The following is a 14,476-nucleotide window of genomic DNA, read 5'->3' as shown; positions in this document are numbered from 1 at the left end:
AACATTTGAAATGTTGAATTTGAAAAGCAAACATTCTTATGCTTGACATAAGAATAAAAGTGTAGGGGCTTGAGTGTCCGACTCTTAATTTTGGCTCAGGTTGTGATCCTAGGGTCATGGGATCAAGCCATGTGTCAGGCTCCATGCTGAGCATGGAGCCTGCTTGAGATTTTCATGTATTCTCATTCTCTCTCTCTCTCTCTCTCTCTCTCCCCCCCCCTCCCCCCCCTCTCCCTCTCTCCCTCTCTCTCCCCCTCCCTCTCTCTCCCCCTCCCTCCCTCCCTCTCTCTCCCCCTCCCCCTCCCTTCCCCCTCCTCCTCCTCCCTCCCCCTCCCTTCTCCCCTCTCCTCCTCCCTCCCCCTCCCTTCTCCCCTCTCCTCCTCTTCTCCCCCTATTTCCCCTCTTCCTGTGCCCCTTTACCCTGCTTGCACTTTCTCTAAAATAAAATGAACAAAGAATAGTTCTTGAAATGCACAGGGACAAAGAATTCTGAGTGTAGAATACAATGCCCACAGGTACATGTGTATGGAAACCTGCAATTCATACTTGGGTACAAACGGTTCTGTCTTGTAAATCGGAAAAAACATTTTAGCACTTACAAGGTTAGACTAAAATATTACTTGATTCCTCTTGGCTAAAGAAGTCATCCCTCCTTGTTTGTTTCTTTACCTATTTAATTTAGGACTCCTATGGAAGGTTTTTAGTTTTTGGCCTAATTTTTTCTTTCTTTTAGGCAATGTGGCTGGGATACCCTGGGACTAGTGGTGCGCTTTTCATGGATTATATCATCACTGATCAGGAAACTTCTCCAGCTGAAGTTGCTGAGCAGTATTCCGAGAAACTGGCTTATATGCCACATACATTCTTTATTGGTGATCATGCCAATATGTTCCCTCACTTGAAGGTAGGTAGAAAAACAGTGCTATGTGGGAATTGCAAAGAACTGTAGTCATTTATTTCCTTGCTATTGTCTCTATGCATCCTAAAAGATATGTGTCTCAAACTTTTTTTTTTGATTAGAAAAAAGCAGTCATCGATTTTAAGTCCAATGGGCACATTTATGACAATCGGATTGTTCTGAATGGCATCGACCTCAAAGCATTTCTTGATAGTCTGCCAGATGTGAAAATTGTCAAGGTCAGAACCTGGTCAATATTGTCATTGAAACAAAGTTATCTGCATTTGGGATCTTTTCCCTAATGATACGTTTTGTTGTTTTTCTTAAAGATGAAATGTCCTGATGGAGGAGACAATGGGGACAGCAGTAATACAGCTCTTAATATGCCTGTTATTCCTATGAATACTATTGCAGAAGCAGTTATTGAAATGATTAACAGAGGGCAAATCCAGATAACAATTAATGGATTCAGTATTAGCAATGGACTAGCAACTACCCAGGTGAGAAGAGACAAATAGAATGTAACGTGTACCACCAACTATTCATTTGTCTCCTTTAAATCTCATAACTCCAGGAGGTATAAGCATCATTATCCCTGTTTTATAGGAGAGGAAATAAAAGTTCAGTGGAAATTGGTATCTTCTATAGCTTTGTCTTATTTTAAATGTCTGTTGGATTCAGCCAGCTGGTCACTTAATGAGGGTCTACTGTATTAACAGTATCTTACTGTTTCCTATCTGTGGCTTTCCTCTTAAAAATGGTGAACTATCTGTAGACTTCATACAATTTCTTCTGTAACTCAATCTTTCCCTAGTTAAATCTCTCTACTTTTTAAGACTTTCAGTTCAGGCAGCTTCTCCAGGAATCTATTCCTGTCCTTATCATTAATCTCACCTTTCCCGTTCCATTGGTACCTGTCTGTTCTGTTTCTTTAATGTTTGGGTTATATTTTTACATGCAGCACAACATGTTATTATTCCCTGTGTTTGTATTTATTCTCCACTGAGTTTAATTACTTTAGGGCCCATGTCTTAGCCACAGTAATGTAGTATTTGTTCAATAAATATATATTGCATGTTTGAATAAGTGAATAGGTAGCGCTGTCAAGATATTAGAAGGCAAGGAGTTAACAGTTTTACTGGTGTAACATTTCATACCAAGGGTGCTCAAAATGAGCTCTTTACTCTCAGGCCAGCTCCTGTTAAGATAAAGGAATTAATATTGGGCTAAACCGACAGGGGTGTGTTTTTTCTTACTCTCTGGTTACCTGTCCTTTGGAGCAATAGGACAGACCTGTTTGACTCAAGAAAAACGTGTGTATGTATGTATGTGTGTATATACATATATACATATATATACATATACGTATATATGCATACATACATACGTATGTGTATATATACATATGTATATACATATGTATGTATGTATATATGTATATACATACACATATATGTATGTGTATATATGTATGTGTGTATATATATACATATAGTTCTTGACATTCACAGGGACAAAGAATTTTGAGTGTAGAGCACAATGCCCAAATGTATGAAATGTCCATACACACCTGGAATAGTTACATAATGGAAGATAGTACCCAGATGTGTGGGAATTAGAAGATTATAAATGTGTACATACTTAGAAATAGTGGCGATCAATGTGAGGAGACACAGTAGAGATCATTTGGAGGAATGATTTAAATTTAGCCTTCAAGGGTGGGTGTGATTTAGAAAAGGACATTTCATTTATTTTTTTTATTTATTTTTTTTTAATTTTTTTTTTTTCAACGTTTATTTATTTTTGGGACAGAGAGAGACAGAGCATGAACGGGGGAGGGGCAGAGAGAGAGAGGGAGACACAGAGGGAAACAGGCTCCAGGCTCTGAGCCATCAGCCCAGAGCCTGACGCGGGGCTCGAACTCCCGGACCGCGAGATCGTGACCTGGCTGAAGTCGGACGCTTAACCGACTGCGCCACCCAGGCGCCCCGGACATTTCATTTATTAAAGTGAGCAAAAACTTGCTTGTGAATTAATAGGGTTTTGAAAAGAACTTTTTGGCTTGAGTGGTAAGTTTCAAGGTGTAGTCCTCACTGCTCCCAATTAAGATAATGCTGTAACGTTTTTCTTTCTTTTTTTAACTTAATATGTCATGGATATTTTCTCATACTTGAAATGACATGACTTTCAAGGATTATACTTTTTGGCATCTTAAGGAATCTTTATTAATTAAAAAATGCCAGACTATGCTGACTTTCTAAAAATTTTTATTTTTTAATTTAAACCCAAGTTAACATATAATGTAATAATGGTTTCAGGAGTAGAATTTAGTGTTTCATCACTTACATATAACACCCAGTGCTCATTCCCCCTCCCACACACACAGCACCCCTCCAGCAACCCTGTTCTCTGTATGTAAGACTTTCTTGGGGTACCTGGGTGGCTCAGTCATTTACGCATCTGACTCTTGATGTCAGCTCAGGTCATGATCTCATGGTTCGTGGGATTGAGCCCCATATCGAGCTCTGCTGATGGCACAGAGCCTGCTTGGGATTTTTTCTTCACCTCTCTCTCAAAATAAATAAACTTAAAACAAAAAAAGAGTCTCTTGGGGCGCCTGGGTGGCGCAGTCGGTTAAGCGTCCGACTTCAGCCAGGTCACGATCTCGTGGTCCGTGAGTTCGAGCCCCGCGTCAGGCTCTGGGCGGATGGCTCGGAGCCTGGAGCCTGTTTCCGATTCTGTGTCTCCCTCTCTCTCTGCCCCTCCCCCGTTCATGCTCTTGTCTCTCTCTCTCCCAAAAAAAAAAAAAAAAAAAAAAAGTCTCTTATGGTTTGCCTCCCTCTCTGTTTTTATCTTATTTTCCTTCCTTTCCCCTATGTTCATCTGTTTGGTTTCTTAAATTCCATGTATGAGTGAAATCATAATGATATTTACCTTCTGACTTCATTTAGCATAATAAATGCATCCTAGTTCTATCCATGTTGTGGCAAATGGCAAGATTTCATTCCTTTTGATCGCTGAATAATATTCCTTGGTATGTATACATATGCCATATCGTCTTTATCCATTCATCAGTTGATGGACATTTGGGCTCTTTTCATAATTTGGATATTGTTGATAGCGCTGCTATAAACATTGGGGTGCATGTGGCCCTTCAATTCAGCATTTTTGTATCCTTTGGATAAATACCTAGTAGTACTATTATTGAGTCATAGGGTGGCTCTATTTTTAGTTTTTTTGAGGAACCTCCATACTGTTTTCCAAGTGGCTCTACCAGTTTGTATTCCCACCAGAAGTGCAAAAGTGTTTTCTCCAGATCCTTGCCAACATCTTTTGTTTCTTGAGTCGTTAATGTTAGTCACTCTGACAGGTGTGAGGTGGTATTTTCTTGTGGATTTGATTTGTATTTCCCTGATGATGAGTGAGGTTGAGCATCTTTTCATGTGTCTGTTAGCCACCTGGATGTCTTTGGAGAAGTGTTCATGTCTTGTGCCCATTTCTTCACAGGATTATTTGTTTTTTGGGTGTTGAGGTTGGCAAGTTCTTTATAGCTTTTTGGACACTAACCCTTTATCAGATATGTTATTTGCAAATATCTTCTCCCATTCAGTCAGTTGCCTTTTAGTTTTGCTGATTGTTTCCTTCACTGTGCAGAAGCTTTTTATCTTGAGGTCCCAGTAGTTCATGTTTGCTTTCGTTTCCCTTGCCTCCAGAGACATGTCAAATGAGAAGTTGCTGCAGCCATGGTCAAAGAGGTTTTTTGCCTGTTTTCTCCATAGGATTTTGATGGTTTCCTGTCTCACATTTAGGTCTTTCATCCATTTTGAGTTTATTTTTTGTGTATGGTGTATGAAAGTGGTTTAGGTTCATTCTTCTGCATGTTGCCATCCAGTTTTCCCAGCACCATTTGCTGAAGAGACTGTCTTTATTCCATTGGGTACTCTTTCCTGCTTTGTTGAAGATTAGCTGACCACACTTTTGTGGGTCCATTTCTGGGTTCCCTATTCTGTTCCATTGATCTATGTGTCTGTTTTTGTGCCAGCACCATACTGTCTTGATGATTACAGCTTTGTAATACAGCTTGAAGTCCAGAATTGTGATGCCTCCAACTTTGGTTTTCTTTTTCAACATTGCTTTGGCCATTCAGGGTCTTTTCTGGTTCCATACACATTTTAGAATTGTTTGTTCTACCTCTGTGAAGAATGCTGGTATTATTTTGGCAAGGATTGCATTGAATGTGTAGATTGCTTTGGGTAGTATTGACATTTTAAGAATATTCTTCCAATCCGTAAACATGGCATGTTTTTCTATTTTTTGTGTCATCTTCATAAGTCTCTTTCATAAGCTTTTTATAGTTTTCAACATACAGATTTTTTTTTAACGTTCATTCATTTTTAATAGTGCATGAGTGGGAGAGGGGCAGAGAGGGAGACACACAGAATCTGAAGCAGACTCCAATCTTTGAGCTGTCAGCACAGAGCCCGATACCGGGCTAGAAACCAAGAACCATGAAATCATGACCTGAGCCGAAGTCGGATGCTCAACCAACAGAGCCACCCAGGCGCCCCCAGCATACAGATCTTTTACCTCTTTGCTTAGGTTTATTCTTAGGTATTTTATGGTTTTTACTATTATTGTAAATGGGATTGATTCCTTGATTTCTCTTGTGCTTCATTATTGGTGTATAGAAATGCCACAGATTTCTGTACGTTGATTTTTTTATCCTGCGACTTTGCTGAATACATGTATCAGTTCTAACAGTTTTTTGTTGGAGTCTTTCAGGTTTTCCACGTAGAGTATTATGTCATTTGAGACTGTGCTGACTGTAAATGTAATCATGTTGTTTTTCTTGTTCTAGATCAACAATAAAGCTGCCACTGGAGAGGAGGTTCCTCGTACCATTATTGTAACCACCCGTTCCCAGTATGGGTTACCAGAAGATGCCATCGTGTACTGTAATTTTAATCAGTTATACAAAATTGACCCTTCTACTCTGCAGATGTGGGCAAACGTGAGTATGCGTAGATTCATTATTCATGTCTAGAGACTACTAAAGATTATTATGTAGGCCGTTTCGCTGAGGCTGCCCTCTGTCCCTATTCAGGAGCTGTTGTGCTCATTTCTAAAATGTTGAAAAGAGTAGGTTTTTCAGACGTTTTTGATTTCTCTTTCCAGCGTCTAAATATTACAGCATGAGCCTTTTTAATTTATGTATTCAACACCAGGGATCACACTTTTTCTTAAAGAGCCATCTTGTATATATTTTTGGTTTTGCAGTCCATACCCTGTTAACATTTGCTGAACTCTGCCATTGGAGCAGGAAAACACCATTAAACATTGTGTAAATGTATGAGTGAGTGTAGGTGTGTTCCAATAAAGTTTTATTTACCAAAACTGGCAACATGCCAGATTTGGCTTCCAGGTTCTAGTTTGCCAGCCCATTGTCTAAACTGATAGCAAAGGTGTACATCTGCCCATACTTAACATACTTGCGATACTGTAGAGGTATAACCAGGAAGGAATTGATTTATGCCATTACCTGTCCATTCATCAGACCAGTTTGCACAAACAGGACCCCTGAAAGTTTTAAACTTTAATATAACTGGCTCTTATATAGAGCTAAAATATGAGATAATGTGTGTGTGTGTGTGTGTGTGTGTGTGTGTGTGTGTGTGTTTAAAAGGAAAGGTGTGGGTGGAAGAGGAAGCCGATGAGTACAGGCTTACTATCCCTTAATCTTTAGTTGCAAGTGTTCAAAAAAATCCAAAAACTAACAGCTTTCTCAAAAGTTTATGGCAAATTTATTTGACAGCACACCTGCCCTAAACTGATGTTAGGCTGCTTTTTGGTCTTTTATATATTCCAATTAATATGAGTATTCCTACATCTCAGTGCAGAGGTAATAGTGTGTTTGTTTATAGGGAGTTGCTGCTGAAGGTATTATATATATGTACTATACTGCTTTTTTGAAATCTGAAATCCATCTGTTCTCTTATCTTTTAGGGAAGGGATGGTAAACTTGTGTGGTAACATTGAATAGGTGTAGATCTAAATCAGGGGTTGGCAAGACTATGGCCTGTGGACCAAATCCAGCACACTGCCTGTTTTTGTAAATAAAATTTTATTGACACACAAGCTTGTTTGCATATTGTCTATGGCTGTTTTCCAGTGACAAGGGCAGAATCAAGCAGTTATAACAGAGTCCATGTGGCTGCAAAGCCAAAAGTATTTGCTCTCCGGTCCTTTACAGAAAGTCTGCTGCCACCTAATCTTGATTAAGCACATAAAGTTGGGCAAGTGTGAGCTGACTTTACTTGTTGTGTAATGGTGGGGGATTTAAAATTTGAGATGGAAAATTTCTATCTCATCGACAAAAATCACTGCCAGTAACAATTCCCACAGGACGCAGCTGCCTCAGATTTTGCCAATTAGTAACTTGTTTTGTGTCTTACATCAGTCTTCTCTTTCTTTGAACTCTGGGGACAGCTAAGCAGAACAGGAATGTATGATTCAGTTGATCTCATTCATCTATGAAGGAAAGACAAAGTTCACAGTAGGCTGCTCTGTGGGTGACAAGAGTAGACTGCTAGAATTATTAGAGCTCTATGGGAGCCTTTCTTGAGAAGGGTGGAGCTGCTACTAAAAATTATTCTTATTTCCCCCTTTCAGATTCTGAAGCGGGTTCCCAATAGTGTGCTGTGGCTGTTGCGTTTTCCAGCAGTAGGAGAACCTAATATCCAACAATATGCGCAAAACATGGGCCTTCCCCAGAACCGTATCATTTTTTCACCTGTTGCTCCTAAAGAGGAGCATGTCAGGAGAGGCCAGCTGGCTGATGTCTGCCTGGACACTCCGCTCTGTAATGGGCACACCACGGGGATGGATGTCCTCTGGGCAGGAACACCCATGGTAACTATGCCAGGTGAGTTGCTGATAAATCATAGGAATCTTCTTTGTCCTTTTTATTTTATTTTTTTAAAGTTTATTTTGAGAGAGAGAGGATGAGGGAGAGAGAATCCCAAGCAGGCTCCATGCTGTCAACATGAGCCTGATGCAAGGCTCGAACTCATGGACTGTGGGATCATGACCTGAGCTGAAATCAAGAGTCAGACACTTAACCAACTGAGCCACCCAGGCGCGCCCCTTCCTTGTTCTTTTTATTTATTTTTTATTTCCTTTTAACATATCTTTAGAAGTTTATTTCTTTTGAGAGAGAGCGCGAGTGGGGGCCAGTGGGCAGAGAGAGAGGGAGATGGAGAATCCCAAGCAGGTTTGTGCTGTCAGTGTAGAGCCTGATGCAGGGCTCGATCTCACAAAACTGTGAGATCATGACCTGAGCCGAAACTAAGAGCCAGACACTTAACTGACTGAGCCACCCAGGTGCCCCTTTTCCTTGTTGTTTTTAAAATCTCCCTGGGGAGACATTTTTAGGTGAAAATTTGTGTACTAGAAACAGCGTTTAGGGCAAGATGATAAATGAGCTTTGTTCACGTCTAAGCACTTTGCTTCATTCTCCTCCTCTGTATTGTGTGGGTACTTAACATAAATAACAATAACTGCCGTTTACATTCTCAGACATGCAGTTTGTTCCCTTTTTTATTACAGGAGAGACACTTGCTTCTCGAGTTGCAGCTTCCCAGCTCACTTGTTTAGGTTGTCTTGAGCTTATTGCTAAAAATAGACAAGAATATGAAGACATAGCTGTGAAACTAGGAACGGATCTAGAATAGTAAGTAAACTTCTATGAACAAATTGCATGGTAAAGGAGATAGATGCAGAAAATTTAGAGGGAATATAGGCGTTAGGAAATGAAATCACTAAAGAAGGCTAATATGAAATAGGTGGATTAGTTGTACGATCTCTAGATGAGAGAACTTTCTAAACTTTCGTAAACACAGTGGCCAATAGGTTTTACTATGTAAAGGGTAAATGGCTGAATAAAAGTGAGTCAAGAAAATTAAAAGGCAGGCAACAGGGGGAAAAAATCTTTCGTTTCTGATGTCAAGTAATAGTAGCCTGGCTATAGAAAGACTGAAGAACATTTATATCTTAAATTCTTTAATAGGAAAGTAAATAAGGAAATGAGCAGACAAGTCACTGAAGTGGAAATACAAATGGTTAACAGGAAAAACGTTTCAGCCTCTGTAGAAGTATAGATATAACACTGTGTTATACCCAGTATTTGCCTACAAAATAAAATATTTTTATTATGATACCATTGAGGGAGCACTGAGGTGCTGGCTTTTTCATACATTTCATACAGTGAGTAAGTTGGTATAACCCTTCCTCGAAGATTTTAAGAGCGTTTTAAAAAAACAAAACAAAAACCAGACCTTTGACGCTAATAGGGCCAAATCTTCACTGTAGCATAAAGGGGGTGGGGGGGAAGCATAACTTCAGTGCCCCAAGTGGGTGGGAATTAGAGGGGTGGTGCTTAGATAAGTGATGCTTTAGCCATACAATGAAGTAGTGTTTCTCTCTTAAATGAGGCTTTTCTTTGGGTGTTATGGGTAATTTTTTTCTTTGTGTTTTTCCGAGAAGTAGCATATTCTAGAGAAGTTTAAAAAAAGCACCGTCTTTGAATTAGACTGCCTGGGTTTGAATCCATGCTCTCCCACTTACGAGCTTTGTGACTTTGGGCAATTTAGTCTCTGTGCCTTGGTTTTTCCATCTGCAAAATGGGGATGAAGGATAGTACCTACCTTGCAGAGACTTGAGGATTAAAAAAAGGCGTTCCATGTAACGCACTTACAAAAGTTCTTGGTAAGCATTCAAAAGATATGAAGCATTTATTTTCAAAAATTTTCTCTATTGAACATCATATACATCTAAGAAAAATGGTTGAAAATTTTGAATCCAGCCATTAAAAAAAGTAAGATAGGTGTTCTTCAGTCCAGAGATAACTATAGTAAATCTTTTAGTGTATTTAAAAAAAAAAAAATTTAGAGCTTAGTTGATTTCATACAATACTTTTTCCCAACATTCTGTTATAAAATTTTTCAATTTTATAGTAAACACTTCTCTACCTACTGCCTAGATTTTACCACTAACATCTTTGTATACTTAATCATGTATCTTCCCATCTATTTATTCCTCTATCCATCTAGCAGTCCATATTATTTGATTGATTTTGAAGTGAATTGCAGACATCCGTACTTCAGAATGGATATCGTTAACTAGAGTTTAGTTTTTTTTGAGGCAGAATTTATATACAGTGGAATATACAAATTTTAAATTTGAGTTTTGAGACATTCCTTTATAACCCAAACCCATGACAGTATATAGAACATTATCCTCACTGCAGAAAGTTCCCTCGTGTTCCTTGTTAGTTCATCCTCCACACCAACCCTCAGAGACTATTCCTGTTCTGATTTTTTCCCCCATCAAAACTTTGTTTTGCCTTATATAAATGAAACCGTACAGTTTGTACTCTGAATGTTTTCACTTACGGATAACAATTGTGAGGTTTATCCATGATGCTGGCTTATATCAGTACTTCATTCTTTTTTATTGCCGAATAGTATTTCATTGTATGGATGTACCATATCATTCTCCTGGTGACATACAGAACTTAGAAACATAAGATAGAGCACTGACGTACTTTTATCTGGAAGGTAGCATTAATATGATTATGGTTGGGTTGAGGCCAACAGATAATGTGTAGGCATTGTACTAGTTCTGTCACAACAGACATTGAAATTTTTTTATTGCTTTTAAAAACGTATAGGAGTGGTCCAGCTTCTTGCTCTAGTAGTAATTGTCTCCACAGAAGAAGAATCTTGTGACAAATTACATTTTTAGAAGAGGAGTAGAGAATTCTTTTCCCTTTTTCCCAGAAGAATTAATTGCTTTTTTTTTTCCCCGTCTCTGAGCAGAACCATGGTCTTGGTGATATTCGTAACACTTTTTTAAATGTTTTTATTTATTTATGCATTTTATTTATTTATTTATTTATTTAGAGACAGAATGTGCAAGTGGGGAAGGGACAGAGAGAGAGAGAGGGAGAGAGAATCCTAAGCAGATTCCACACTATCGGTGCAGAGCCTAGTGTGCGGCTCAGACTCATGAACCGTGAGATCATGACCTGAGCTGAAGTCAAGAGTTGGGTGCTTAACCGACTGAGCCACTCAGAAGCCCTGGAACACTTTTTTTTTTTTAAATATCGAAATAAGCAGTTCATATACAAGGGGGAAATGATGGCAGTAAATGTAGTACATTTCTTATCCCTTAGGGTATTTTTCTTATTAAGATATTCATAAATTGAATACTTCATATGTTTGTGCATTGGCTATTGTAAATGATGCTTCAGTGAACATCTTTGCATGGCCAGGTTTGCCTGTATCTCTGATTATTTCTTGTGAATAGATTTAAAAGTGTTCATGATATGTCAGAGGGTTATGGCCATTTAAGTTTCTTAACACACACATTGGTAAATCGCTTATCAAAAGGGTAAGCAGTGTACATTCTAACCAGTAATACATAGGAGTAGGCACGTGTCCTTGCCAATTCTTTATTTTATTTTATTTTTTGACGTTTATTTATTTTTGAGACAGAGACAGAGCATGAACGGGGGAGGGTCAGAGAGAGGGAGACACAGAATCTGAAACAGGCTCCAGGCTCTGAGCTGTCAGCACAGAGCCCGACACGGGGCTTGAACTCACGGACCGCGAGATCATGACCTGAGCCGAAGTCGGCCACTTAACCGACTGAGCTACCCCGGCGCCCCTATTTTAAAGATAGAAATGAGATGACGGGGGAAAGCATGGTGTCTCTTGCATATACTTCTTTAGGAATGAGCTGAGTATTTTCAGAGGACATGGAGGTAAACTTGATTGTAAGTGTTAGCATTATGTTAGTTGTGACCCTTTAATTTTTCAACCTTGAGGTCAGGGTGGCCAATCAGGAGAGAAAATTGTGTGAAGTTCAGTCATGTATTTTACCACAGAGGTAACTAGGTATTTATGAGGGCTAGTTCTGAGTTTCTGCTCTGATTTTAAAAGTTGGTTCTTTTTGTTTTCTTACCTAGCCTGAAGAAAATCCGTGGCAAAGTCTGGAAGCAGAGAATATCTAGCCCTCTGTTCAACACCAAACAATACACAATGGAACTAGAGCGGCTCTATCTACAGATGTGGGAGCATTATGCAGCTGGCAACAAACCTGATCACATGATTAAGCCTGTTGAAGTCACTGAGTCGGCCTAAATAAAGACTGTGTGAACAGGAGATTACCCCTGTACCTGAGCCTCAACTTTCCAGGGAAAGGGAACTAGAGAACGTACTTTTTACTTACTGTACAGTATCATGTTGCAGATGGGTGACAAATGATCATAGAATAGCACAGCCAGACTTGCTTCCTGCATGATAGGGAGAGACACGAGATGGGAAACTGCTGTCCCACAAGGAATCTCCACAGAATTTTGCAGCAATCAGGTGGTGCGTAGGTCTGGAAGGTCTGCTCTCCTTTGGTCTTCCATGGGATGGTTAGTGTGGAGGGGAGATGGAGATTGTCCAGCCGTTTTGTGATTCCATGGATTGATCAAGTCTTCTGAATTAATTTTTTCTTTATATTTTGGGTATTGGAGCTTTTAAAAATGTTTGGTTTCAGGTATTTTTATTCACGTGAAGTGTATATGATTCTCTTGAGATAAGGTTTTAAGCTAAAATGTTGCCCCTTGTTTTAGTTTCTGAACTCTACAGATTAATGGGGACTTTGCTGGTGTAGTCTTTTTATAGGTTTTATAAACCACTTGAGCCTATATCAGTCATTTTAGTGTCTGACCTAATGTTTGGAACTATCAGTGCTTTGTTGGTTTAGATGATAACTTAAACATTTTGTTTTTCTGGTCCGTTTCCCATTTCCTTCTCTTCCCTTCCCCCACTTTAAAATTTCTCCTGTAACTCAGCTGACGAAACGAAGTCTGATTTTAAACATCCCAGAGTGTTTCTCTTAAACACGTCATCTGGTGCCAAATGAAAATTCTTAGGAGTGATAATTATGCAGGGCGTAGTTGTGGTACTGCCATTGATGATGATATAGATTTTTTGGGCCTAGTTTTGACCTATTTCACCAGTGTTTTACCTTTGACTGCCCCTCTATGCTGCTTCCAAAAGTGATAGTGTGTGATAAGATTTTTACCTTCCTTTCTCAAGTTTGTTTTTTTAAGTGAGTCCTGTTCTTCCTATTTCTTTCAGCAGAAATGAAATCCCAGGTAAGTATAAGTATTCGCATATTTGATCAGTAAGTCACAGTTATCTTCAGTACATTGAATAATGTTCATCAGAAAACATAGGTAAAAAGCTGAAGGACCAGCTGTGTAAATGAGTAATTATTTTTCAGACCTTCTAGGGTATTATATAATAACTGTCTTCTGGACTTGAAGTCTGTACGGATCAGCCTCAGTGGTAGCAAACTGCACTGCTACTTGGTTTGGAGTACAAATTAGACTTTAGCCCTCCTGGAGCTTGAGTTCTTGGTATTAAAAACCATAGGAATAAAATTATTGAATTTCAGCAAAGGATCGAGGGCTTGAGGCTTAAATAAGCCAACATATGAATATATGTTTTGTGTTGCTGTACTGTACTTATGCTATCCAGTAACAGATAATTTTTGTCTGCTAGTAGTGTTCTAGATTATAATGTCTTTCCAAAGCGCTGAGGCAGTGCACCTATTCTGTAGTTGCAGCTGATGCCTGAATGTATCCTAGTTGACAAATTATTGATTAATAAGAACTTGAATTTCTGAAAGATTCTTACTGTTAACCAAAATCTGAGCAAGGAGTCTCCGATGTAATTCTTGCCAGAATTACATGGTAATGAACTGTGTGTACCTTCTAACAATGTAAATCAAGAAACATCAGTTTAGGGATTTAATTTATTTTTTACCCGATTGAACTGTCAGTTAAAGGTTGCCAGCATGGTTGCAGGATAAACTGATGTTTGAAATTCACCAAACTACTTCATGTGGAATAGGATAATATACTTCCAGTGCCCTCAAGGCTGTGGCCTTACAGCCATTTTACATAGCACATCATTCCTCCTATAGGGATGAACTTTTTCCTGGCACGAAAAGTAGCCGCTCTGGTTGAAGCTTTGCTTATTGTAATAGGCTTTTGTTTCCAGGTAACATGTCTGTGGAAGACCTAATTCTGAATAGAGATATAGATATTATTGGAAACTAATTGTTTTTTCTATTATACTCCGCTTTATCAAAAAAGTAAACATTTAAATTGTGCTACAGAAATCCAGATGTTGTCTTGCGATCCTTAAACAATAAATGAATGATTTGCCCTTACTGTGGCTGATGTATTTTGTGTTCTGTTAAATTGAGCATTGGACAGAATAATTGGGTCATCCAGTGATGAAGCTTACATGTGAACAGCTGCAAACAACAAAAGGACCAGATTTCCCTAGTGTAGCTGCAATATTAAGAGTTAGTTTTCTCAGGTATGGTAGAGGGGGTGGGGTTGGTTTATGACCCGTTACAATGAGGACAGTGCCTGTAACTCCCAGCACACCCATTCATGTTTTTTTTTGTTGTTGTTTTGCTTACGACTGCTCTGGCTTCTGTAGTCTTACTCTT

At 39.0% G+C, this 14,476-nt stretch overlaps 1 protein-coding gene across 2 annotated transcripts in view; it reads left to right on the top strand.

Moving 5' to 3' along the window:
• Positions 1-14,188, top strand: part of OGT (O-linked N-acetylglucosamine (GlcNAc) transferase) — a 36,731-nt gene extending 22,543 nt beyond the window's left edge. For both annotated transcript variants that reach the window (XM_047092608.1, XM_047092606.1), the window contains exons 16-22: positions 734-904; positions 1,021-1,137; positions 1,228-1,398; positions 5,757-5,909; positions 7,568-7,820; positions 8,504-8,627; positions 11,925-14,188. In XM_047092608.1, coding sequence (XP_046948564.1) covers positions 734-904; positions 1,021-1,137; positions 1,228-1,398; positions 5,757-5,909; positions 7,568-7,820; positions 8,504-8,627; positions 11,925-12,099 — 1,164 coding nt within the window. In that variant the 3' untranslated portion in view covers positions 12,100-14,188. The remainder of the gene's footprint in view (positions 1-733; positions 905-1,020; positions 1,138-1,227; positions 1,399-5,756; positions 5,910-7,567; positions 7,821-8,503; positions 8,628-11,924) is intronic.
• Positions 14,189-14,476: the final 288 nt, after the last annotated feature.

Source organism: Lynx rufus, unplaced genomic scaffold (genome assembly GCF_022079265.1).
Source record: "Lynx rufus isolate CCGP_SWC_20201006 ecotype Redwood Valley unplaced genomic scaffold, mLynRuf1.p SCAF_30, whole genome shotgun sequence".
Classification (NCBI taxonomy): Eukaryota; Metazoa; Chordata; class Mammalia; order Carnivora; family Felidae; genus Lynx; species Lynx rufus.
This window is presented reverse-complemented; position numbering and strand designations above follow the sequence as displayed.